At 49.9% G+C, this 25,958-nt stretch overlaps 1 protein-coding gene across 1 annotated transcript in view; it reads left to right on the forward strand.

Annotated features, from left to right (window-relative positions):
- The window catches only part of sec13 (SEC13 homolog, nuclear pore and COPII coat complex component), a 68,214-nt gene that overhangs the window by 17,217 nt on the left and 25,039 nt on the right, over positions 1–25,958 (forward strand). The window contains exon 3 of the mRNA XM_038810784.1: positions 24,427–24,542. Within this exon, the coding sequence (XP_038666712.1) occupies positions 24,427–24,542 (116 nt within the window). The remainder of the gene's footprint in view (positions 1–24,426; positions 24,543–25,958) is intronic.

Consider the following 25,958-nt stretch of genomic DNA (forward strand, 5'->3'; position numbering starts at 1 on the left):
GGAGGAAACCGGAGCACCCGGAGGAAACCCACGCAGACATGGAGAGAACGTGCAGGCTCCGCACAGACAGTGACCAAGTCGAGATTTGAACCCAGCTGCCTGGTACTATGAAGCAATTACTCTTCGGCCTGGATTCCCTTCCTGTGCTGCTTGGGCAGGCATCCATCTCTCTTCTGAAAAAGGACAAGGATCCCGCGGAATGTTGGTTGTATCATCCTATTTCACTGCTTAACGTCGACACTTAGCTATGAGCTAAGGTTCTAGCATTAAAGTTGGGACCCTGTCTCCAGGAGGTAGTTGGGGAGGACCAAACGGAATTTGTAAAGGGCCAAAGACTGTCGTCAAGTGTGCGGTGACTGTTGAATGTGGTTCTTACCCCAGTGGACTGGCCGGAAATGGAGATAATTGTGTCATTAGATGCAGAAAAGGCATTTGATAGGCTGGAATGGAGGTACCTTTTTGCAGTTTTGGACAAGTTTGGGTTGGACTCCAGGTTTGTGTTGTGGGTATGTCTGCTGTACAAGGCTTCTTTGGCCAGCATTCGTACAAAGACTATGAGTTTGGGGTTTTTCCAGTTGTACAGGAAGATGGGTCGGGGTGTCCTATGTCTCCTCTCCTGTTTGCATTAGCAATTAAGCGACTGGTTATTGCCCTGAGGACTTCGGACAAGTGGAGAGGGATAGTTAGGGGTGGAGTGGAACATAGGGTGTCCCTGTCTTAAATGATCTTTTGTTACATGTGAAGGACCTGGTGCCCACCATAGGGGACATAATGAGGATACTTTGGCTCCTTTTCTGGGGTGGCACAGTGTTTAGCACTGCTGCATTACAGCTCCAGGGACCCGGGTTCAATTCTGGCCTCGTGTGAATGGAGTGGAGGAGGCCTTGTCACAACACAACTCACCTTGATGGGTGAGGAGCTGCAGAGGGCGGTGGACGCCAACAGGAGTCTGTGAGCCAAAGTGGAGGACCTGGAAAACAGCTAGATGGCAAAATCTGAGGATTGTGGGCCTGCCCGAAGGGGTGTAAGGGACTATTTTGCCAAGATGTTGGCGGAGCTGTTGGGGGAGGGGGGAAGATCACTCCTGGGCTCGTAGGGTGTGGAGGCCTGAACCAAATGGCCGCCAAGAGCAGTGATTATTTGTTTCTGTAGGTACCGCGTGAAGGAGAAGGTCCTGAGTTGGGCAAAGCAGAAGTAGGAGGTGCAATGGGCTGTGGTTGTTGTACGTATATACCAGGACTTAACCGTGGAGGAGGCGGGAGGCTTCAGCCGAGTGAAGACGGCACCTATAACAGCGGGCTGCGGTTTGGCATTGTGTACCCAGCTAAGTTGAGGTTGACCTACAACTCCAAAGACTTTTATTTTGAGACGATAGAAACGGCAGAGGTGTTTGTGAAGGCAGAAGGACTGGGGCAGAAGTGAGAAATGGAACTGAGGATTGGTCTTGGACTGGGGGTGGGAGGGGGGGGGGGGGGGGTGGGAGATGCAGTGGAAGGTTGTGTGTGGCTCTTTTTTGTCTCATTTCGTTATATGTGCTAAATGAGTTGAAGTTGCCTATTTGGATAAGGTAGAGTTGGGATTTTCTTTTGTAATGATGGCTCTTTGGCGTTTGTGTGTTTACACTGGGGTTGTGTGTTGAAGGTGATTTCTTTGTTTTCCTCGGGCAGGGAGGGGATTGGAGGGGAGTGGGGCCTGGGCAGAGGCCTCCACATTGGCTACCTCAAGCTGGCCAGTGAACAGGAGTGTGGTGGGGAGAGGGACTGCGGCCATCGAAGCCTGGTAGAACAGGTTTCGATGGGCATAGGAGCTGTTAAAAAGCGGGAGGAGGGGACTGATGGTTGAGGTGTTTTCGAGAGGAAGTGGATGGGAGGATTCTGGGAGGGGTTCGATGGTAACAACGGGACAGGGCGGGCCAAGCCCGAGTGGGCAGGGTCCGGAGGTATGATGATGGCGGACAGGAGGGGGGGGGGGGGGGGGGAAGTGAGAGACCCCCGGTTAGGATAGTTATGTGGAATGTGAGGGGTTTGTTGGAGGGAGGTTTTTCAGAGTCATCTCGGGGGTAATGCTCATGAACGTGGAACCAGGCCCCTTAGAAACCATTTTCGGGGGGGGGGGGGGGGGGGGATTTCTTTGACTCTCGGGAAGGTGAAGTCTCAGCTGGTGGGGATGAAGGAAGGGTTTCACAGTTCATGGGGGCTGTTTACGATGCACTTCCGAGAACTGGTTACTATTGAACATTGGAGGGGGGAAGGGGGGGGGCCTGCGGCATTGTTGTCTTTGGTTACACTGTTTGATTGTTAATTGTTTTTTTCCCTGGACTGTACGGGTGGATGCTTTGGTCTGTATATTGAGCGGGGTGCAGTTGGGGTGTGGGGGATTGTTATTGTATTTATTTTTGTTTGTTTTTTCTCTGGTTGTTTATTGATGAAAATGAGGAGAATAAAAAGATTTATATGAAAAAAAAATAAGTGTATGTAACCGATCTGCTTCACAGGTAGTGCTTGTCACTCCCTGCATCGGCCAATTAATAGCATTCCTGGGGGCGGCCTTGGTTCTCTTTGCAGATGTGACTGGCACCTGGATCTCAGGGAAAATGGAGCATTTGGGGCTGACACTTGTTCTTGTCACTTAAACCCAACTACACTTAAGCCCACACTGCAATTATTTCTAATAGCTGGCTGTCCATTGCATATCCCACAAACTGCAGTGCTGTTTGTCTCATTTCTGTGCATCACAGTACAGGCTCTCACTTTGCGAGAGGGTCTTCTGAGTAATTATTTTCAGTTTTGCCAGCATCTTAAAGGGGGTATCAGGTAGGTGGAATGGTGGTCCAATGAGGGAAATTGGGCACAGATAAATTCAGTAATTTTGGAAAGGGGAGAGTGTTAATTCCTGATTCTTTGTGGCCGGTCTGGACTCAATAAAATCTGAGATGGATTTGCAGGTATCATATCATTTAATAATAACTAACTTGCAAAGCTGACTCAATCCATAGGACCTCAGGACACACACACTGTCTTCTAAGAGCCCAGGATAAAGAGAACCTCAGGACAAAGGAACACTGGAGATATACTTCAAATTACATCAGGATTCGCATACAAACGTCCCATTGGTCATTTTACACACCTCCTGACCTGGCCATATATCCTGATTGGCTCACTTCGCATTTTCCCAATCCTGGCCTCTTGTTACCCAGCATCTTTTTCACTATTCTCTCCACGAGGCAAAGCTCCCCTTCCCCTTCCTAGCCATGCTGTGCTCATCCCTTTGTTCTCTGTCTGTGAACACATTACCCTCAGGGTCCTACTGTCCATCATATTCGTTTGTTCACTTCCTCAAGAGAGGTAACAAACAAACAAATATGATAGCACTCTATAATTTCGCAAGGTTTATAACAAAAATCTCAGCACTCACGCAAGTTCACTTGGTTAAAGGCGATAAGACCCTGAATGAGCTTGACAAGATGGACATGGAAATGATATTTCCTCTTGTGGGTGAGTCCAGAACTCGTGGGGGGCACTGTTTTAAATTCAGGGGTCACCCTTTTAGACAGACATGAGGAGAATTCTTTTCTCTTGAGGGTTGTGCGACTTTGAAACTCTGCCTCAGAAGGCAGTGAGGGTTGGGTCTGAATATCTTTAATGCGGAGGTAGATAGATTCGTGTTAGGCAAGGGAATCAAAGGCTAATGGGAGTTGGATGGAAATATGCAATTAGAAACACAGACAGATCAGGCATGATCCTATTGAATAGCAGGGCGGCACGGTGGCACAGTGGTTAGCACTGCTACCTCACGGCGCCGAGGACCCGGGTTCGGTCCCAGCCCTGAGTCACTGTCCGTGTGAAGTTTGCACATTTTCCCCATGTCTGCATGGGTCTTGCCTCCACAACTCAAAGATGTGCAGGGTAGGTAGATTGACCATGGTAAATTGCCCCTTAATTGAAAAAAAAAGAATTGGATAGTCTAAATTTACTTTAAAAAAATTAATAGCAGAGCAGGCTCAAGAGGCTGAACGGCCTACTTCTGCTCTTGCTCCTTATGTACAAGACCATAAAATAAAGGAGCAGAATTAGCCACCCAGCCCATCAAATCTGCTCTGACATTCAATCATGGCTGATATGTTTCTCATCCCGATTCTCCTGCCTCCTCCCCGTAGTAGAGAGCAGATGCTTGTGTGCAAGAGATATGCTGGAATATATTCGAGATTTTTGCAGTGGTCTATCCAGTGAATACTGGTTGCTCAGGAGTGAGGTGCAGGCTGCGCTGTAATCAGTGATATAAGCAGCTCTGTGATTTTAATACTTGGTCCTCATCGTGAGATTTTAAAAAAACTTGTCAGTCACATCTAGAAAGAGACAAACTCCCGACGAGAATTTTAGACTGAGGAAAGGACCAAAGTGACATGAGCTGTGTGTCACCCCTATCAGTTACCAGCCTGCTCTCACTCTCACAACAGCTACAAGATGTCTTTATACAGTGCCGAAAACACATTAAAACATTCAAAGCTGCTTCACGGGGGCATTAGGAAACAAAACTGAACACCAAACCACGCAAGGAGATATTAGGACAGATGACTAAAGGTTTGGTCAAGAGGTGGGTTTTAAGAAGTGTCTTGAAGGTGGAAAGATAATTGAAGGGCTTAAAGGAGGGAATTCTAGAGCTTAGTACCTGGACAGCTGAAGGCACGTCCATCAGTGGTGGAGCAATCAAAATTGGGGATGCTCGAGGGGTCAGAATTAGGAGCACAGATTAGTGGAGAGTTGTGGAAGCTAGAGTGAATTGCAGAGAAAGAGAGGAGACCATGGATTTTTTTTGAATTGGAAATGTTTTTATTATAATTTTTAACCATTTTAATACAAGGCATGCAATAACAACCAAACAGTAAACCCCCTTTACAACACTATAAGCTCACCGCTAAACCCCCCTCCCTGCCCTAACCCCACGCCCCCTAACAGCGACCAACTCTTTGAAGTACATTATAAACGGCTGCCATCTAAAGTAAAATCCTTCCACCGACCCGTTCATGGTAAACTTGACCTTCTCGAGGCGCAAAAACTCCAAGTCACCCCGCTACGCCGAGGTGCTTGGCAGTGTAGTCAGCTTTCAGCCCAAAAGGATCCGCCTCCTTGCCAAAACCATGGAAGAATTTGAGGATGAGAATCTTATAATAATAATCTTTATTGTCACAAGTAGGCTTAGATTAACACTGCAATGAAGTTACTGTGAAAGCTCCTCGTCGCCACATTCCAGCGCCTGTTCGGGTACACAGTGGGAGAATTCAGAATGCCCAAATCACCCAACAGCACTTTTTTAGGGACTTGTGGGAAGAAACCGGAGCACTCAGAGGAAACCCATGCAGACACAGGGAGAACGTGCAGACTGCACCACACAGACAGTGACCCAAGCCGGGAATCGAACCTGGGACCCTGGAGCTGTGAAGCAACAGTGCTACCCATTGTGCTACCGGGCTGCCTGTGATTGAGCTGTGATATTGAAAAAAATAGGAGTGATCCGTGTTTTTTTGTGAGGCTGGGGGAGGTGTGAAGATTGTTGCGATTAATTTGTACTTGTTTACCATCCCTCATTCTCTCTGGTGTTTATTTACATTGCTCAATAAAGATTAGGACTGCACTACATGGTGCCCCCTTGCAGCACAGTTATTAAGTTTGTAAGTCGAGTGAATGGGGGTTTGTGGACAGAAACTGTGATCATTTCATTGCACAGCCTATTAAATCTTTCCCAATATAGGGCAGCCTAACTTGGCATCATACTGAGCAATGATGAACTTGTCTCTGCCAAAACATCTTTTTTCTCCTTTCCTAAAAGCCCTGGCCAATTTTGCAGTATAATTTCATTGAATGCTATAGTGAACAGCACTGCATGCATATTTCCAGCATCATGGTTGGAAATGGAAGTATTTACTCTTTGTCTTCACCTTCCCTGCCCATTGCAGACATATTAAGACCAACTGTAACTCTTCCTACTGTTTTTCCTGTCAAGTAACTCTGCATAAACCAAGGATTGAATCTGTGACCTACCTCAATACAACACTCGATGCAACCCAACTCAATACACCAGAGTTATATGCTGCTTTCCCATTCATTTGTGAAGTGAACATGAATTGTGATGACACTAACCAGGAGTGATCTAAATGAACCAATGGAAATAGTTTCTCAGATACTGACCTGCATATCTGTGCCCACATCATCCACAGGGAGTTCATCCTCAGCTTCAATGCTTTCATTTTCTTGATGATTCATTTCGTATGTGGGCAGTTCATCCCAAGGCCCACAAATATAATATATACGCAAGCAGTACAGTCAGCATCATAATGTTTGTTCCCATATGTGCTCTTTTGTCACAATTGCACACATATCACTCATCGAAATTTGAGCACAGAAGAGAGCGCATTTTGTGTCCAGGGTCTCAAACTCTAGGAGTTTCATCCCACCACAATGTGACCCCTGCCCATGTTCCCGCCATTGGTCAACGCTTATCCTTGTGGTGCACCCACCCACATCAGTTAGAACTGACTCTTCATCACCGATTGGATGATTTGTGACTGTCAGTGGAATGACTATTTCCTGTCGCTGATATTTTTTTTATAACAAATGAATGGGTTCCAAGAAAATCACTTAAGTCCCCCTTTCGCAACTTGCTCACAGCGTTGCCTAGGAGATTCACCTTCAGTTCCGGCAAACTCCACTGCAATTCTGGAGGGCTGACCACCTTATTTCTGACCTTCATACCTGGGTTTGTCATATGAAGAGAGGTTGAACAGTTTAGGCCTATACTCTCTATAGAGTAGAAAAATGATGGGAGATTAAATTGTGATATACAAGATGTTAAAAGATATGGAGTGGATGCTTCCTCTTGTGGGGCAATCTAGAACATTCTAGGGCCTTTGGATAAGAGGTAGCAAATTTAAAACAGAGTTGAAGAGAAATTACTTCTCCCAAAGGGTTGTGAATCTGTGGAATTCGCTCCCCCAGAGTGTGGTGGATGCTGAAACAGTGAGTAAATTCAATGAGGAGTTAGACAAATGTTTAATTGGTAATGGGTTGAAGGGTTATGGAGAACAGGCAGGATGGTAAAGTTAAGGCCAGGATGAGATCAGCCATGATCGAATGGTGGAGCAGACTCGATCGGCTAAACGGTGTAGTTCTGTTCCTATATCTTATGAAGTTATGTATCACTGCTAGCTCCAATCTGAATCCTCTTCCCTTTCCCTGCTGTTTCCCATTACTTTTAATATTTTTCTGTGTGTTTATCCAGTTTCCTCTTTGCTTATTTCAAATCACCTCAATAGCCACTGCTAATGTATTCCTTATGCCAATAGTTTTTTGCACGGAAAGGAATCTTCCTTTTTGCTTCTAGTACTGATCTTTCATGGCCCATTGTTAGCAATTTTCAGGCAGAGAGAATCAGATAAATGCTTTTAAACCCTTTTGAATATTACTACAAGACCTCTCCTTGATCTTCTGTATGTCAGTAAATAGACCTTTTGGTTTCCAAGTATGTTCTCAGAACCTGTATATTCTCATGCCTGTTATCCTTGGAAATAAATATAAAAGTTAGAAGCTAAAAGTACTTCTGAATAATAATAATAATCCTTATTGTTACAAGTAGGCTTACGTTAACACTGCAATGAAGTTACAGTGAAAATCCCCCAATCTCCACATTCCGGTGCCCGTTTGGGTACACAGAGGGAGAATTCAGAATGTCCAATTCACCTAACAAGCACGTTGTTCTGGACTTGTGGGAGGAAACTTGAGCACCCGGAGGAAATCCATTCAGACAGTGACCCAAGCTGGGAATCGAACCTGGGATCCTGGCGCTGTGAAGCAACAGTGCTAACCACTGTTCTACCGTGCCTGATTGTGACTCTCAAAGCTTCAAACTTGGACTTTTCCAGCCGGAGGAAATCGCATAGGTCCCCCAGCCAGGCCACCACTCCCAGTGGCGTTGTTGACCGCCATTCCAACAGAAAGAGAGGCGAAGGCCACAACATCAGCCCTCCTCCCCTCCATCAGCTTCGGCCTGGCCTTTACCCCCACGATCAGCATCCCAAACACCCCCTCCCAGTATCTCTCCAAGTTCCCGCAGCCCCAGAACATATTGGTGTGATTTGCTGGTCCTCACCCACACTTCTCATACTCATTGGCCATCTCCTGGAAGAACCCAACTCCTCCTCGCCTGAGCACCACTTAAATTGAATCAAACTCATCCTCGCACATGAAGAGGTCGAATTCACCCTGTGCAGTGCTTCACTCAACACTCCCCCAGCCACCCATATATATATTTCCAATCCTGCCCTCCCCTTCCACACCCGGGAGCAGCAAACGCTCCAACAGGGGATACTCCGGTAGCTTGGGAAACCCTCTGCATTCCTCCTGCGTAAAGTCCCTCACTTGCATATACCTGAACTCGCTTCCCTTCGGCAGCCCCACCTTATCCCACAGCTCTTCCAGACCGACAAACCGCTCCTCCAGATATAGATCCCTCGCCCTCACCAGGCCCACCTCCCTCCACTTCCTATAGGTTCTATCAATCTCCCCCAGCTTAAACCCATGGTTCCCACACAATGGTAACAGAACCAACATACCCTCCATCCTAAAGTGTCTCCTCAACTGGTTTCACACCCTAATCATGGACTGTACGACCGGGATCACCGTGAATCTCCCCAGTGCCAGCGGAAGTGACGCCCTCACCATGGCCCTGAGGCTAAACCCTCTACAGGACTCCTCTTCCATCCTAACCCATTCTAACCCTCTCCCTCCCACCACTGCCTCATCGTCTCTGCATTTGCCACCTAGCAGTAATGCAGCAAGTTTGGCAACGCCTCTGCAACAGGGCCCTCTTCACCCTCTTCCTCACCCATATAAACTCTGAATTGCTGCATCCAGTTTCCAGAAAAAGGCCTTTGGGATCAAGATCGGGATGGTCTGGCGTACATACAGGAACCTTGGCAGAACATTCATTTTAACCACTTGGACCCTCCCCGCCAATGTCAGGTGCAGCATACCCCACTTCCTAAAGTCCCCCCTAACCTCCTCCAACAACGTTGTCAGGTTCCACTTGTGCATTGTCGACCACTCCCGTCACCTGAATCCCCAGATACCTGAGCCTGTCCCTGGCAAACCTAAATGGCAAAGCCCCCATATTGACTCCCCTGACCCGCCGCATTCACCGGAAAGACCTCACTCGTTCCGACATTCAATTTATAGCCTGAGAAGGTCCCGAACCTCTCTTGTATGACCAGAATTCTCCCTATACTCTCCAATGGGTCTGGCATGAACAGCAGCAGGTCATTTGCAGCGACATCCGGTGTTCCCTACTCCCCCTCACAATCGCCTGCCACTCTACTGACCCCCTAAGGTCCATCGCCAAGGGCTCTATCGCCAGCGCGAACAACAACTGCGACAGCGGACACCCCTGCCTCGTTCCCCTGTGCAACCCAAAGCTCCGTGACCTCATCTCATTTGTCCGTACACTCACCACTGGGGCCACATACAACAGATGAACTCACACGGCAAACTTTGGGCCAAACCCAAATCTTCCCAGAATATCAAACATGTACCACCACTCTACCTGGTCGAAAACCTTCTCCCTGTCCATAAAGACCACCACCTCCAGTACTCGTTCCTTCAGTGTCATGATCACGTTTATTAGCCATCTGATGTTACTGGAAAGCTGCCATGCCCTTTATGAAACCCGTTTGGTCCTCTGCGACCACCCCCAGAACGCATCCCACCCCCGCCACTAACTTGGCCAACACTTTCACTTCTGTGTTTAGCAGTGAAATGGGCCGATGTGGGCAGCACACTGCAGCGCTTAGCATTGCTGCCTCACGGCGCTGAGGACTCTGGTCAATCCAGACCTCTTGTCACTGTGTAGAGTTTGCACATTCTCTCCGTGTTTGTGTGGATCTCATCCCCACAACCAAAAAAGATGTGTAGGGTAGGTGGATTGGCCACGCTGAAATTGCCCCTTCCTTGGAAAATTAATAAATGGGTACTCTAAATTTAAAGAAAAGAAATTGGCCGGTATGACCCAAACACCAACAGGTCCTTGCCCAGCTTCGGGATTAGTGTGATCAACGCCTGGGTCAGTGTCTTCTGTAGTTCCCCCTTCTCCAGTATCTCGCTAAACATCCCCGGCAAATGTCGTGCCAACTCTGTCGCAAACTCTTTATAGATCTCCGCTGGGTAGCCATCTGGCCGCGGTGCCCTCCCCGACTTCATCCCTTTTATACTATCCATCATCTCTCTCAGCCCTAGCAGTTCCTCCAGCATCTGCCTCCATCCTCATCCAGCCTTGGGAATTCCAGCTCATCCAAAAACGCCCCATCTCCACTTCCTCATCATCTGGCTCAGCCCTATATAACTTCCAGTAATACTCCCTAAACGCCTCATTAAGTTTCCCTGGCTCCGACACTGCCTCCCCTTTCCCTGCCCGAATCCACAGAAATCCCCAGGATGCCGCCTGCCTCCGTAGCTGATGGGAGAGAAAACGACTCACCTTTTATCCATTCCCGCACAGCACCCCCCCCCCCCCCCCCCGCGCACCCTCTGTAGCTCCCCCACTGCCTCCCCGCCATCAACCTATCAAACTGCCCCTGTAACCTCTCACTTCATCAACCCCTTTTTGGTGGGGGGTCTCAAATATTTCCTGTTCACCTTGACTATCTCGTCCAACAACCGTCCATATTCTGTGCGCCTTGAACGGGATAACCTCTCCCCCCCCCCCCCCCCCCCCCTCCCCCCCCCCCCTCCAGTAAAACGCCTTCAACGCCTCCCAAAATGTAGCCATCGATACCTCCCCATTCTGATCCAACTCCACTGTCATGGTTCTGTCCCTTTAAGAAATGTTTTGCATTACCCATGGCTTCAGTGATGTCATTATGGGTGGAGCTCTGAGTTTTACTTTCACTTTGGTTTGGGTTTGTTTTGTGGCCCTGAGTGTTTTGCTTTCATTTTTACATTTGGGTTCTGTATTCAGACAGACAAGTATCTTGGAGTCTCTCTCTGCATTTTAAAAGCTGCTTGCAGATGACTTGATAACTTGAAAATAAATAACTGTTTTCTGGAAGGAATCCAAACCTACTGTTTTGAAAAGAACAAGAAGTATCCATATAAAAGCAAATTACTGCGGGTGCTGGAATCTAAAAGCAAAGAGATTTCAGCATCCGCAGTAATTTGCTTTTATCCAGTGTTTAACTCGCTGCCACTTCTCTTCCAGGAATGCCTACCCTGACGAAGTACTGCTTCTTCTCTCCGACAGGATTTCCATATGTCCCTCCCCCACTATCCACCTTCACTATTTTCCATTTCTCTCTGTTATAGCTTTGACAAAGGGTCATCTGGACTTGAAACGTTAACTCTTTACTCTCCCTACAGATGCTGCCAGACCTGCTGAGATTTTCCAGCATTTTCTCTACGAAGTATCCACATCACACTCTTAAAGATACCAGGTCTTGAGTGCTGTGTGCTGGACCACACCTTTGAAAAGGGGTTTCTGGGATCCTGTTACTAAATTGGAACAGCTTAAAGGGGGAAATTTAGTAAGGGTTATACATAGAGTACTATAGCTGTGTGGGATATTTATGTTTGTAGTTGATAAAAATGCTTACTGGGTGTGTTTATAAAAATGTTAACTAAATTTGCAGAATAAACTTTGTTTTAGATTAAAAGTACTTAAGGCCTCTGTTGAATAACACCTGAAAGGTAGGCCCTTGTGCTCCCTGTAACCAAAATTAATAAACTGTTGTAGGTCAGATGAACTCCATGAGATGCTTTGGAGTTTTCTAAACCCTGGCCGATAACACCACCTAGGGCACGATTCTCCGCTCCCCAGGCCGGGTGGGAGAATCGCGGGAGGGCCCCCCGCGATTCTCCCACCCCCCCACTCGGAAGAATCGGCGCTTGTCGTTTTTCACGGCGACCAGCGATTCTCCGACCCGGATGTGCCGAGCGGCCTGCCGTTCGCGACCGTTTCATGACGGCAGCAACCACACCTGGTCGCTGCCGTCGTGAAAACGCCGTGAGATGCCCGTTTGGGGCTTGTAGGGGGCCTGGTGGTGACTGAGAACCACGACTGTGCTCGGGAGGGGACAGCCCGCTATCGGTTCCCACCGATCGTCGGGCCGGCGTCTCAACGAGACGCACTATTTCCCTTCCGCCGCCCCGCAAGATCAAGCCGACCCATCTTGCGGGGCGGCTGAGGGGAAGACGGCCACCACGCATGCGCGGGTTTGAGCTGTCAGCCGTCGTGACGTCAGCCGCGCATGCACGGGTTGGAGCCGGCCAACCTGCCCATGCGCGGCTGACGTCACATAGGCGCTGCCGTCGCTTCATTCTCGGCGCGCCGCCTTGACGCAAACGTCAAGGCCTGGCGGCCGAGAATAACGGAGCGCCGCTCCTAGCCCCCCGGGTGAGGGTGAATACGGTGAGAGGAGCGGCCGAGTTCATGACGGCCTTCACGATTATTCCCGGGAGCGAAGAATCGCGCCCATAGTCTTTGATCATCAACCACACCTTCTCACAGAACCCCTTGTCCGCCAAAAGCCCCGAATCCAACCTCCATCCCGGCCTCTGCTCCTGCCTCGAGCAAAGTCAACTTCCAGCCAGTGCAACACATGGTCAGAGATCACGATTCTCACCCCCACCAACATCGCTCGGCTCACTACAAAAAAGTCAATTCTAGAGTATACCTTGTACACGTGCGAGAAGAAGGCATACTCCATGTTCCTAAATCTCCTGGGATTCACCCTTCCCATCCTTTCCATAAACCCTCCCAGCTCCATCACCATCCTCAACCTTCTCATTGACTTAGGGCTCAACCTATCCACCCTCGGTTCCAGAGCACAGTTAAAATCACAGCCCATAATCAACCGATGCAAGTCTAGGCCCGGAATCATTCCCAGCAACCCTTTCACAAACCCCACGTCGTCCAATTTGGCACATAAACGTTCACTAGCACCACTGGCGTCCTCTGCAACACCCCGCTCACTATCACATACCTCCCACCCAGGTCCCGCACTTCCTTGGCGCCTACAAACCCGTCCTTTTGCTCAGCAAGATGGACACCTATCTTTGAGTCAAACCAAGAGTGAAATACCTGCCCCACCAATCCCTTTTCAACCTAACCTGATCCTTCACCTAGAGATGCTTCACTTGCAGAGAGACCCCCTCCGACTTCAAGCTCCTCTAGTGCCTGAAGACCCGAGACATCTTCACCGGCACATTCAGTCCCCATATATTCCATGTTCCGAACCGTGCTGGAGGATTGCGCCTCCATTCCACTCTATCATCCGCCATCAATCCCTTCCAATTCTACCACCTTTGATTTCGCCCTGAACCGGGCCCATCCAAGATAGCTCCCTTCTCCGCCCATAACCATGCTCATTCACCATCACTGCCACGTTGCAAACCCCCCCCCCCCCCCCCCCCCCCCGCCCCGCCCCCACTTGGCCATGCCCACAGCCACCTCCCCCACTTCACTTCCGTTCACCAGCATTACCTGTCAGCATGGCAGCTCCTGCCGAAGGCCCGTCTACTTACACCCCCCAACCCTTCTCTTCTTGGTCTGTACAAGAGTCTCCCCGTGGATCCCACCCTCCCGCACACAAAGAAAGACAGTTGGAAAACCACTGGTCACCCCTTTCAAAAAGAAAAACCACACCACAAATGGGGGGGGGGTTGTTAAACTGGTGCACCTCTTCGCCAGCTTTGCTCCGATACCATGATACATCCGGACCCTGTTCCCTTTCCAGTCACAGTTCCATTTTCCCCTAGCCCATCGCAGCATCTTACCCCTCTGTACAAACCTATGGAACCTCACAATCACAGCCTCCAGCGGCTCCCCTGCTCTCAGCTTCTGCCTTGGGGCCATGTGCGCCCCTCCTGCATCTACTTTTGCTGCTGGCCGAAATAATCTCTAATAAATGCCATCAACTGCTCTATTTGGGGTTTTCCAACTTGCGACAACCCCTTCCCCATCACCATCTTCCCAAATGCTACTGCGCCACAGGTCTCCTCCAGTTCCTTGGCCAGATCTTTCACCTCCTTCTGCCGGGTCTGGTAACCAACAGACATGCCACTCATGGGGGGGAACCTCTCCTCCAGACCTTCAGCTACACTTTCCTGTCGAAATTACCCAACATTCGGGTAAAAAGAACTCAAACCAACACCTTTGAGCCGGAGCTGCTCTTTGTGCGACCACTCACTCCATGGCTGCCGCTGCAAGTCTGGTGCTGGGCAATGCTGGCAAAATCACACTTTTGCTCATCTTTTATTGCCCTGATATATTTAAATGATATGTGCTGTAGGAAATCAGACATTTGTAAAAACAATTTTGTGCCCCGCAACTCCTTTCCTAGAGGATTGCAGTGTGCCCTGGGAAATGGTTCCAGAGACACTGGCCACCATTTAGTACCTTACCTGAATTCTCATTTTCCAGCTGCAAACCCAACCAGATCACAATCTCACCCAGCATCCACATCAAAGCACTTTGAGGAAATGTCACTGGTTGGCAGGTAAGTTAGTTACGAATGGGGTGCTGCAAGGATCAATGCTGAAGGCTCACCATTTACAATCTATATTAATGATGTAGAGAAAGGTGGGATTCTATCACCTCACCATTTGTTGAATACTTAGTTCTGGTTAGGTTCCCCTATGCCTCACCACAATGCAATGATATATTCAAATGATATTTAAAAAGTGCCAATTTTTTTGTGGGGGTGAATGGAGACGGATTTGTGTAGGGGCTCGAGTTTACGAGCTTTGGTAACGACTTTACTCCCTTTCTCCCTCGCGAGATATTCCTCGAACTTGGTGGTGATATCTACTTTAAGGATATGGAAGCAGTAATGTGGAGAAGGTGCGGAGCTGGGTCAGAGGGTGGATTCCCAGGGTTAGGTACGTTTTGGCGCAGCCATTTGGGCGCGGCCGTTTTGGCGCCAACCGTTTTGGCGTCAACATGAGGGAGGTGTGTTCATCAAATTTAGTAGTCGCACAAACTTTGTTACATTTTGTTTAAAAACCAGTGTTCTTACTCATACATGATACAGTAGTCCCCCTTTATAACGCGTGTGTTGGGGTCCAAGACAGCCACCCGCGTTGTATCGGAGCCGCGGATATCCATGATGGGTGTTTTAAATTTATTTTAAAATCTATGCATGCGCTTCCCATTGAGAGTCTACGGGGGGGCGGGGGGAGAGGTCAGACCCCCGTAGACTCACAATGGGAAGCGCTAGTATAGATTTTAAAATAAATTTAAAACCCCCATCGTGGATCCAATTAAAATTTCAGCGGCCGGCTCACTTTGATCCGGAGATAGAAGCTGCTCTCACTGAAATCAGCCGGCCGCTGAAATTGACACTGCCCGCTGCTCTCCCTCCAATCCAACTTTTAAGTTTTAATGTTTCTGATTGGAGGGAGAGAGCAGCCGACAGTGTCAATTTCTTTTTTTTTCCTCCGGCTTGCCCCCTCTCCCCCCACATCCTCCAACTAGACCCCTCTCCCCCCACACCCTCCGGCTCGCCCTCATCCCCACACCCTCCGGCTCGCCCCCTCCCCCCCCCCCCTCTCCCCCCCCCCCCCTCTCTTCCCCCGTCCCCCAACACCCGCAGGGCCCCCCTCTCTCCCCCAACACCCGCAGGGCCCTCCCCTCTCCCCCAACACCCGCAGGGCCCTCCTCTCCCCCCCAACACCCGCAGGTCCACCCTCTCTCCCCCACACCCCCAGGGGGGTCTCCCCCACACCCGCCGAACTCCTCTCCCCCCCCCAACACCCGCCCCCCTCCTCTCCCCCCCAACACCCGCCCCCCTCCTCTCCCCCCCCAACACCCGCCCCCCTCCTCTCCCCCCCCAACACCCGCCCCCCTCCTCTCCCCCCCAACACCTGCCCCCCTCCTCTCCCCCCCCAACACCTGCCCCCCTCCTCTCCCCCCCCCAACACCCGCCCCCTCCTCTCCCCCCCCAACACCCGCCCCCCTCCTCTCCCCCCCAACATCCGCCCCCCTCCTCTCCCCCCCAACACCCGCCCCCCTCCTCTTCCCCCCCCAACACCCGCCCCCCCTCCTCTCCCCCCCCCAACACCCGCCCCCCTCCTCTCCCCCCAACACCCGCCCCCCTCCCCTCCCCCCCCAACACCCGCCCCCCTCCTCTCCCCCCCAACACCCGCCCCCCTCCTCTCCCCCCCAACACCCGCCCCCCTCCTCTCCCCCCCCAACAACCGCCCCCCTCCTCTCCCCCCCCAACACCCGCCCCCCTCCTCTCCCCCCCCAACACCCGCCCCCCTCCTCTCCCCCCCCCAACACCCGCCCCCCTCCTCTCCCCCCCCAACACCCGCCCCCCTCCTCTCCCCCCCTCTTCCCCCCCCCCAACACCCGCCCCCCCTCTTCTCCCCCCCAACACCCGCCACCCCCCTCTTCTCCCCCAACACCCGCCCCCCCCTCTTCTCCCCCCCAACTTCTCCCCCCCAACACCCGCCCCCCCCTCTTCCCCCCCAACACCCGCCCCCCCCCTCTTCTCCCCCCCAACACCCGCCCCCCCCCTCTTCTCCCCCCCCAACACCCGCCCCCCCCTCTTCTCCCCCCCCAACACCCGCCCCCCCCTCTTCTCCCCCCCAACACCCGCCCCCTCCTCTTCTCCCCCAACACCCGCCCCCCCCCTTCTCCCCCAACACCCGCCCCCCCTCTTCTCCCCCCCAACACCCGCCCCCTCTTCTCCCCCCCAACACCCGCCCCCTCTTCTCCCCCCCAACACCCGCCCCCCCCTCTTCTCCCCCCCAACACCCGCCCCCCCCCTCTCCCCCCCAACACCCGCCCCCCCCTCTTCTCCCCCCCAACTTCTCCCCCCCAACACCCGCCCCCCCTCTTCTCCCCCCCAACACCCGCCCCCCCTCTTCTCCCCCCAACACCCGCCCCCCCCTCTTCTCCCCCCCAACACCCACCCCCCCTCTTCCCCCCCCCAACACCCCCCCCCCCCTCTTCTCCCCCCCAACACCCGCCCCCCCCTCTTCTCCCCCCCAACACCCGCCCCCCCCCTCTTCTCCCCCCCAACACCCGCCCCCCCCTCTTCTCCCCCCCAACACCCGCCCCCCCCTCTTCTCCCCCCCACCACCCGCCCCCCCTCTTCTCCCCCCCAACACCCGCCCCCCCCCCCTCTTCTCCCCCCCAACACCCGCCCCCCCAACACCCGCCCCCCCCTAACACCCGCCCCCCCCTCGGCAGTGTCAATTTCAGCGGCCGGCTGATTGTTTCAGTGAGAGAGCAGCTTCCCTCTCCGGATCAAAGTGAGCCGGCCGCTGAAATTGACACTGCCGGCTGCTCTCTCCCTCCAATCCAACTTTTAAGTTTTAATGTTTCTGATTGGAGGGAGAGAGCAGCCGGCAGTGTCAATTTCAGCGGCCAGCTCACTTTGATCCGGAGAGGGAAGCTGCTCTCTCACTGAAGCAATCAGCCGGCCGCTGAAATTGACACTGCCGGCTGCTCTCTCCCTCCAATCAGATACATTAAAACTTAAAAGTTGGATTGGAGGGAGAGAGCAGTGGGCAGTGTCAATTTCAGCGGCCGGCTGATTGCTTCAGTGAGAGCAGCTTCCCTCTCCGGATCAAAGTGAGCCGGCCGCTGAAATTGACACAACTGACAGTTCAAAATAGTAAATTGAATGTTTCAACAACAAATACAATAGTTTTCTGAATACAAGAATTTCTGTCGTCTGCGCCCAAACGGCCGCGCCAAATTGGCTGCGCCCAATTGTCCCATGGCGCCCAAACGGCTGCGCCCAAACGGCCGCGCCAAAACGGCCGCGCCCAATTGTCCCATCCCCGGATTCCCAGTGGGTCAGAATGAAGGAGAGTTTGTGTAGGGGGTCGTGATGGAAGGTGAAGGAAGCAACAGTGCCGCTGCCGATGGCCCCGGGGAAATACTCAGGGAGTCCGGTAGTAATAGCATCATTGAGAATTTGGAGGCAGTTTCGCAAGCACTTCAGGTTGGGGGCAGGGTCAAGGGAAATGCCGATTCGGGGAGAATCACAGATTTGAGCCAGGGAGGTGGGATGGGAATTTTCGCAGATGGGAGGAGAAGGGAGTTAAGGCATTAAAGGAATTGTTTCTAGGAGGTCGGTTTGCAGGATTGAAGGAGCTGGGAGCGAAGTATGTGCAGGAGCAGGGGGAAATGTTCAGATACATGCAGGTTCGAGACTTTGCCAGAAAGGAGTTACAGAGCTTCCCGGTGGAGCCGGCCTCCACATTGTTGCTGGAGGAGGTGCTGACGACAGGGGGACTGGAGAAGGGGGTAGTGTCGGCAGTTTACGGGCTTATTTTGGAAAAGGAGAAAGCACCACTGGAAGGGATCAAAGCAAAGTGGGAGGAAGAGTTGGGAAAGGGTATGGGGGGGGGGGGTGTTTCTGGTGCAAGGTGCTCCAGAGTGTGAACGCCTCCATCTTGTGCGTGAGGTTGGGGCTGATACAGCTTAACGTGGTATACAGAGCACATATCACAAAGGCGAGGATGAGTCAGCTCTTTGAGGGGGTAGAAGATGTGTGTGACGTGTGTGTGTGTGTGTGGGGGTGTGTGTGTGCGTGTGTGCGTGTGTGTGTGCGTGCGTGCGTGCGTGCGTGCGTCCGTCCGTCCGTCCGTCCGTCCCCCCCTAAGCTGTCTTGCTGGAACAGGTGATGGCGAAGTGGGAGAGGAGGCTGGGACCTTTGTTAGATGAGGGCATGTGCTGCGAGGCCCTTCATAGGGTGAGCACTACTTCCTCCTGTGCGCGGCTCAGCCTGATTCAGCTTAAGGTGGTGCATAGGGCTCACTTAAATAAGGCTAGGATGAGTGGGTTCTTCACGGAGGACAGGTGTATGGTGTTCTCGTGGGCCCGCTAACCACACCCACACTTTCTAGTCGTGTCCAAGGATGGTAAGCATTTGGGTTTCCTTCTTTAACACCACAGCATGTCAGTGATTCCTAACATTGATCTGGAATCATGTTCGTTGGCCATTTCGGGCTGTCGGACTCGCCAGGGTTGCAGACTGGGGTGAAGGGGGATGTTCTTGCCTTTAGCTTGTTGATAGTTCGGAGGTGAGTTCTGCTGTGATGGGGATCCTCTACTCCGCCCAGCGCCTCGGTCTGGTTGGGTGTCCTCATGGAATTTTTATATCTGGAAAAGGTCAAGTACACTGTTAGGGTTGGTGGAGGGATTCTACCTGAGGTGGCGGCCATTAATTTTTTACTTTAAAGAATTAGTCACCATCAATTATTAATGGGGGTGATGGAGGGGGTGGTTATTTATTATTGGGGTTGGTTATTTATGTCTTGTCTTTCTTTGGATGGATTATCAGATGGTCGGTTATGTGTGTTTTTTTTCTGTACAATGTCGTACCTGTATGACAGTCAATTTCAAATCCAGGGTTACGACCTATGGGTGGGTCATGGGCGGGTGTCGGGAGGGATGCGGGGCCATGCGTCGCAGCAATTCTGATTGTGGGAAATAGTGCCCAACGGCCCCTACCGGCTTTTAAAAATGACGGCTGTGACTGGCTTTCCGGATGCCAGCCGTCGCGCCCATGCGTACCCCCTCAGCAGAGCCCAGCGGGGTAAACTGCCTCCTCCTGACATCAGCACGCTGACCCAGGAGCAGATTTTAAAAAAAAAAAATCGATGGAGCCTTCCTGCCTGGAGCGGTGGCAGAGAGCAGGTCACTTGCCCCATACACTGACTTCACATGCCTTGGGCTGAAGAGAGACTTCTCCGTTTTGTCAGCAGAAAGCAAGTAACAGGATTGAATAATTTAAAATGGATCATTTCGTAATAAGGAAGAGAGGGCCAGAGACAAACAGGCCAGGATATCACAACTAAACCTGCTTGAGACAGTAGCTCAGGCGAATCCACAACAGGACAAAGCAGTGCTGGTGTGAGCTGTTCAAGAGGGTCCACAACAGGACAAAGCAGTGCTGGTGTGAGCTGTTCAGGAGAATCCGCAACAGGACAAAGCAGTGCTGGTGTGAGCTGTTCAGGAGAATCCGCAACAGGACAAAGCAGTGCTGGTGTGAGCTGTTCAGGAGAATCCGCAACAGGACAAAGCAGTGCTGGTGTGAGCTGTTCAGGAGAATCCGCAACAGGACAAAGCAGTGCTGGTGTGAGCTGTTCAGGAGGGTCCACAACAGGACAAAGCAGTGCTGGTGTGAGCTGTTCAGGAGGGTCCACAACAGGACAAAGCAGTGCTGGTGTGAGCTGTTCAGGAGAATCCACAACAGGACAAAGCAGTGCTGGTGTGAGCTGTTCAGGAGGGTCCACAACAGGACAAAGCAGTGCTGGTGTGAGCTGTTCAGGAGAATCCGCAACAGGACAAAGCAGTGCTGGTGTGAGCTGTTCAGGAGGGTCCACAACAGGACAAAGCAGTGCTGGCATGGGCTATTCAGGAGGGTCCACAACAGGACAAAGCAGTGGTGGTGTGAGCTATTCAGGAGGGTCCACAACAGGACAAAGCAGTGCTGGTGTGAGTTATTCAGGAGGGTCCACAACAGGACAAAGCAGTGGTGGTGTGAGCTGTTCAGGAGGGTCTACAACAGGACAAAGCAGTGCTGGTGTGAGCTATTCAGGAGGGTCCACAACAGGACAAAGCAGTGCTGGTGTGAGCTATTCAGGAGGGTCCACAACAGGACAAAGCAGTGCTGGTGTGAGCTATTCAGGAGGGTCCACAACAGGACAAAGCAGTGCTGGTGTGAGCTCCAGGGCCTCTGGTGAATAGCCCATTGAGAAGAAGCTGAAACCAGGGACAAAGCAGTATAAAGCCTATTTTTTTTAAGGTATGGCTTTATTAATTGTGCCAATGCAAATCGGCATGCAACGCCCATGTGTATTGTAAGCTGGGAAATACTGGTAAATGAAAGTTTAAAACCCTCAAAACTTCAAAGACATTGGCGAGTTTGAGTACAAACAGCATGTTTTTTTTTCAACGGATGCAGGGAGAACTTAAATCATAGCTAAAATCCTTAGCAAAAATGTAACATTGAATGACGAAGGAAGTGAGATTGTGAGGACCAAGCAGGCTCACTTGTCACATTAAAGGTAAGTGAAAATGGTGGGTTGGGCAGGTCAGGCGGCGTGGGTCGCAAAGGTCAGCCAGCGTGGGTCGCAAAGGTCAGCTGGCGTGAGGTGTGAAGGTCGACCGGCGTGGGTTACGAAGGTCGGCTGGCGTGAAACCTGAAGGATGCCCAGTTGGTAAAAATGGGTTCGGGCAAGAAATATTTGGAAAAACACTGCTATATGATATTTGTTTTCTGGGGAGTTAATGTCATGTTTGTTATCAATGAAAATTTTCAATAAAAATAAATTTAAAAGTATTAACCTTTTGAGGGAAAAGTTTTTTTAAAAATGTAGTTTAATGCATTCGGCAGATTGCAGAGCTGGCATCTCAGGGTGAGCACCATGTTCCTAATCAAACTGCTTTCATCTGTAGTGAATGTAATCCTGAATTTTTTTAAATGCCAACACAGCAGGATCTTTTTTTTCATTAATTGCCATTTCCTTTGAAATCCTCTGTCCCTTTCTGATTGCATTTTGCTGGAAAATAAGAAAAGATACTTCTTGTTTTAAAAAAAACTTGCCTTGATATCTTGACCTTCATGCCTAAAGTCCTACACAGCTAGAGAAATACATTTGAAGTGCATTCATGTTTATAATGCAGGAGATGTCAATTTGTTCATGGCAAGCTCTCACAAACAGCAATGAGAAAAGTAGCCAGATAACCTGTTTTAGAGAAATTGGTTGATGGATAAATATTGACCAGGACACTGAGGACAACTCCCTGCACTTGCTTGAAACATGTCATGCGACCTTTCACACCCACCTGAGAGAGCAGAGTTCCGGGAGCAATCTGGAAAAATAAATGCTGAGCCTGTGACGGAAATATTAGGGGGATGACCTGAAGTTAAGTCAAAGCACTGTGTCTTTAGGGGGGTCTTAAGGGAGGTGGGGGAGGAAGTTACAGTTCCATAAAACCTAGGAGACTGAAGGTATAGCTCCAACGCAGTGAAGAGGGTGATGATTGGATACCCAAGCAGATGCAGGCAAAGGAATAGATTTTGAGGTGAGCTGTATGGCTGGAGGAATTATTGGCGAAGGAGGAGCAAGGCCACAGGGGACCTCATACAAAAGGATGAGAATTTACATTTTAGATGTTAAGATCCAATCTCCATTGCAGTAGGTGAAGACAGGAGTGATTGTTGAGTGGCACTTGACACAGAATACGACAAGGGCAGCAGAGGTTTGGCTGAACCAAAATTACAGAACATGAAATGGAAGATTGGTGAGCATTGAAACAATTGAGTCGAGAGGCGACAAAGGCATGTTAGCAGCAAACAGATCATTTTTATGAAGTAGACAGAGCTGGTCTTTGTGCTGGAGAGGATATGAGATCGGAATCAATTTGGGTTGAACAAGGCTGAGGTTGTGAACAATCTGGTTTGGCTTGTGACAGTGATCGGGTAGGGTAATGGGAGTACATCATGGTGGTGCTAGTTTGTGACGGGGGCTAGAGATAAGAACATAAGAACTAGGAGCAGGAGTAGGCCATCTGGCCCCTCGAGCCTGCTCCGCCATTCAATGCGATCATGGCTGATCTTTTGTGGACTCAGCTCCACTTTCCGGCCCGAACACCATAACCCTTAATCCCTTTATTCTTCAAAAAACTATCTATCTTTACCTTAAAAACATGTAATGAAGGAGCCTCAACTGCTTCACTGGGCAAGGAATTCCATAGATTCACAACCCTTTGGGTGAAGAAGTTCCTCCTAAACTCAGCCCTAAATCTACTTCCCCTTATTTTGAGGCTATGTCCCCTAGTTCTGCTTTCACCCGCCAGTGGAAACAACCTGCCCGCATCTATCCTATCTATTCCCTTCATAATTTCAAATGTTTCTATAAGATCCCCGCACATCCTTCTAAATTCCAATGAGTACAGTCCCAGTCTACTCAACCTCTCCTCATAATCCAATCCCTTCAGCTCTGGGATTAACCTAGTGAATCTCCTCTGCACACCCTCCAGTGCCAGTATGTCCTTTCTCAAGTAAGCAGACCAAAACTGAACACAATACTCCAGGTGTGGAGCTGGAGACCAATTATAGTTGAAATCGTGATGTAAATGTAGGAGTGATTTGGAGCCCCTTTGGCTATGTGCTATTGAGTCCAGAGGATGGCAGTATTGATCAGGATAGCGAACATCAGGATAGGATGGCTGAGTGCTATCTGTATCATATACTGTAGGTTTCTCTGCTCTTGAGCTATTTGTTGACCATGTATCAAAATTGGATAAGAGTACAAATTCACTTATGCTTTATCATTGTTGATTAGGAAGGGTTATTTACACTTCAAATAAAATTGATCAATTCAGGTTAGCTACAAATCAAAGCGCATTGTGAAATGGAATCAAGGGTGTGTTGATTAAAATGCAGAGAGGAGTCGGATCCATCAATCGTCAGCAATGTTTAGGATTAGCTAATCATCAGCAGCATGACTGTCAATGTGCAGAATTAGCTGATTACATTTATCAGTTTGCACTGACAGCTTGCTCCTCTTTGTTTTCCACCAATCACATCTTTTTCCTTCCAATCATCAAACTTCAAAGGCTTCATTAAGTGGCTCCCTGTTCAAGTTGCACCTTCTAATCCATGCAAGTAACTTGCTCTATGGAATATTGCATTTATATACTTTCATACTTCCCTCTTTGCACCATTGCCTGGTTGGTAACAGCATCATTGGTTTTGCGCTAAAGCCAGACGTGTCACAAGGGCCCTGATTTGATCTTGGTCCAAGCTGACTAAGCAATCACAAGGGTACCATTTGAGGCATCTCAGTTGGCCTCAACCACTCTTGGATATCGAAAGGGATGGAGAAAGAGAAACAGTATTCACTGAATACCCATTGCTAGGAAATACTGTTTGTGTGGGTGGAATGGCTGATAGGATCAAGCTCGGCTGCGACACCTTATATAGTTGAATAGTCTGCTGATGTTGCATGAATAGTGGTCATTTAGCTGAGGAACTGGAGACTAGCCAGAAGATGATCTGTATCCCAACCTGAGCTGGTGAGGAAATGGACAACAAATGCCTCGCTCATCATCTATTTAAAGTTCCAGTCAATAACCAGTCTCTTAAACGTTGATATGCTTTGCAAATGTACCTAAGGAAATGCAGATGTGCTGACTTACCTGCTCTAACCTTTGTACCCAAGGACTTGAAAATAATTGCTTCATATTTTTGTTGGATATGCCTCCATCTCAATAACTGCAATATCCCGACAAGGGATTATTGGTTTATTAAAATTCCTAATCACATTGTTTGCTTTGACAATAGTTACTGATAGAATTCAAACAGTTACGGCATGCAGTGTAATTTACTAACCACTTTCCCCACCTATTTACATGCAGCATGATGCGCAGATGGATTACTACGGAACCCGTCTTGCAACCTGCTCCTCAGACCGATCTGTGAAGATATTTGATGTTAAAAATGGCGGCCAGATCCTTGTTGCTGACTTGAGGGGGTAAGTAGAAAGTTTTGATTATCACGAGGTCTTCATCACCTCGAGATATTAGCATGTGTTCAACTTTATTGAGAGCATTCAGTAACGCACTTACCATTCATTTCCCTTTATTCTGGATAGATTTAACTCCCACAACTTAAACTTACTTCATACGATGATAGTAACTTGTGTTTGTGTAGCGTTTGAACATGATAAAACATTCTAAAACACTTAACAGGAGCATTAAAAGCAAAATTTAACACCAAGCCACCTAAGGATATAATAGGACTGGTGGCCAAACACTAGGTCAAAGGGCGAGGTTTTGAGGAGCATCTTAAAGGAGGAAAGAGGAGAGAAAGGTTTAGGGAGAAAGTTTCTGAACTTAGGGCTTTGGCACTTAAGGGCAAGGCCCCCTGTGGTGGAGCAAATAAATTTGGGATGCACGAGAGACAAGACTTAGAAGATACATAGAACATAGAACAGTACAGCACAGAACAGGCCCTTCGGCCCTCGATGTTGTGCCGAACAATGATCACCCCACTTAAACCCACGTAACCCGTATACCCGTAACCCAACAATCCCCCCATTAACCTTACACTACGGGCAATTTAGCATGGCCAATCCACCTAACCCGCACATCTTTGGACTGTGGGAGGAAACCGGAGCACCCGGAGGAAACCCACGCGCACACGGGGAGGACGTGCAGACTCCACACAGACAGTGACCCAGCCGGGAATCGAACCTGGGACCCTGGAGCTGTGAAGCATTGATGCTAACCACCATGCTACCGTGAGGCCCCTGCAAAAAGAAAAATCAATTGCCAAAGCAATTGCCAAATACATCTGAGGATTGTGCAGCTGGAGGAGATTACAGGGGTAGGTGAGGACAAGGCCGTGTAGAAATCTGAAAATAAAGATGAGAATTTTAATATTGAGGCAATGCTTAACAGGGAACCTTTGTAGGTCAGCGAGCAAAGGGGTAATGAGTAAACAAGACTTGGTTTGAGAAAGGACACAGGCAGCAGAGTTTTGAATGATCTCAAGTTAAGAGAAGGCAGAATCTGGGAGACGGCCAGAAGCGCGTTGGAGTAGAGGTAACAAGGGTATGGATGAGGGCTCCAGAAAGCAGCAAGTTGAGTCAGGTGATGTTACCGAGTTGGCACTAGACAGCCTCAGTGTGCAGCCTGTGGTTGACTCTTAATGGCCTCTGAAGAGTCTCAAAAAGTCACTCAATTGTAAAATTAATTGCTTTTAGGAAAGCCCACTATTGCCTTCCTAGGGCAACAAGCGTGGGCAATCAGTGTGGTCTTGCCAGTGTTGTCCAGACCCTGAGATCTTTCCCATCCCTCTAGGGATACTGTGGTGAATGGGATCTGTCATTTCAAACTATTTGGTTAGTGCCAAATATGTACACGGAACTGTCCAATTTATGGCTTTA

This window comes from Scyliorhinus canicula, chromosome 11 (assembly GCF_902713615.1).
Source record: "Scyliorhinus canicula chromosome 11, sScyCan1.1, whole genome shotgun sequence".
Taxonomy (NCBI): Eukaryota; Metazoa; Chordata; class Chondrichthyes; order Carcharhiniformes; family Scyliorhinidae; genus Scyliorhinus; species Scyliorhinus canicula.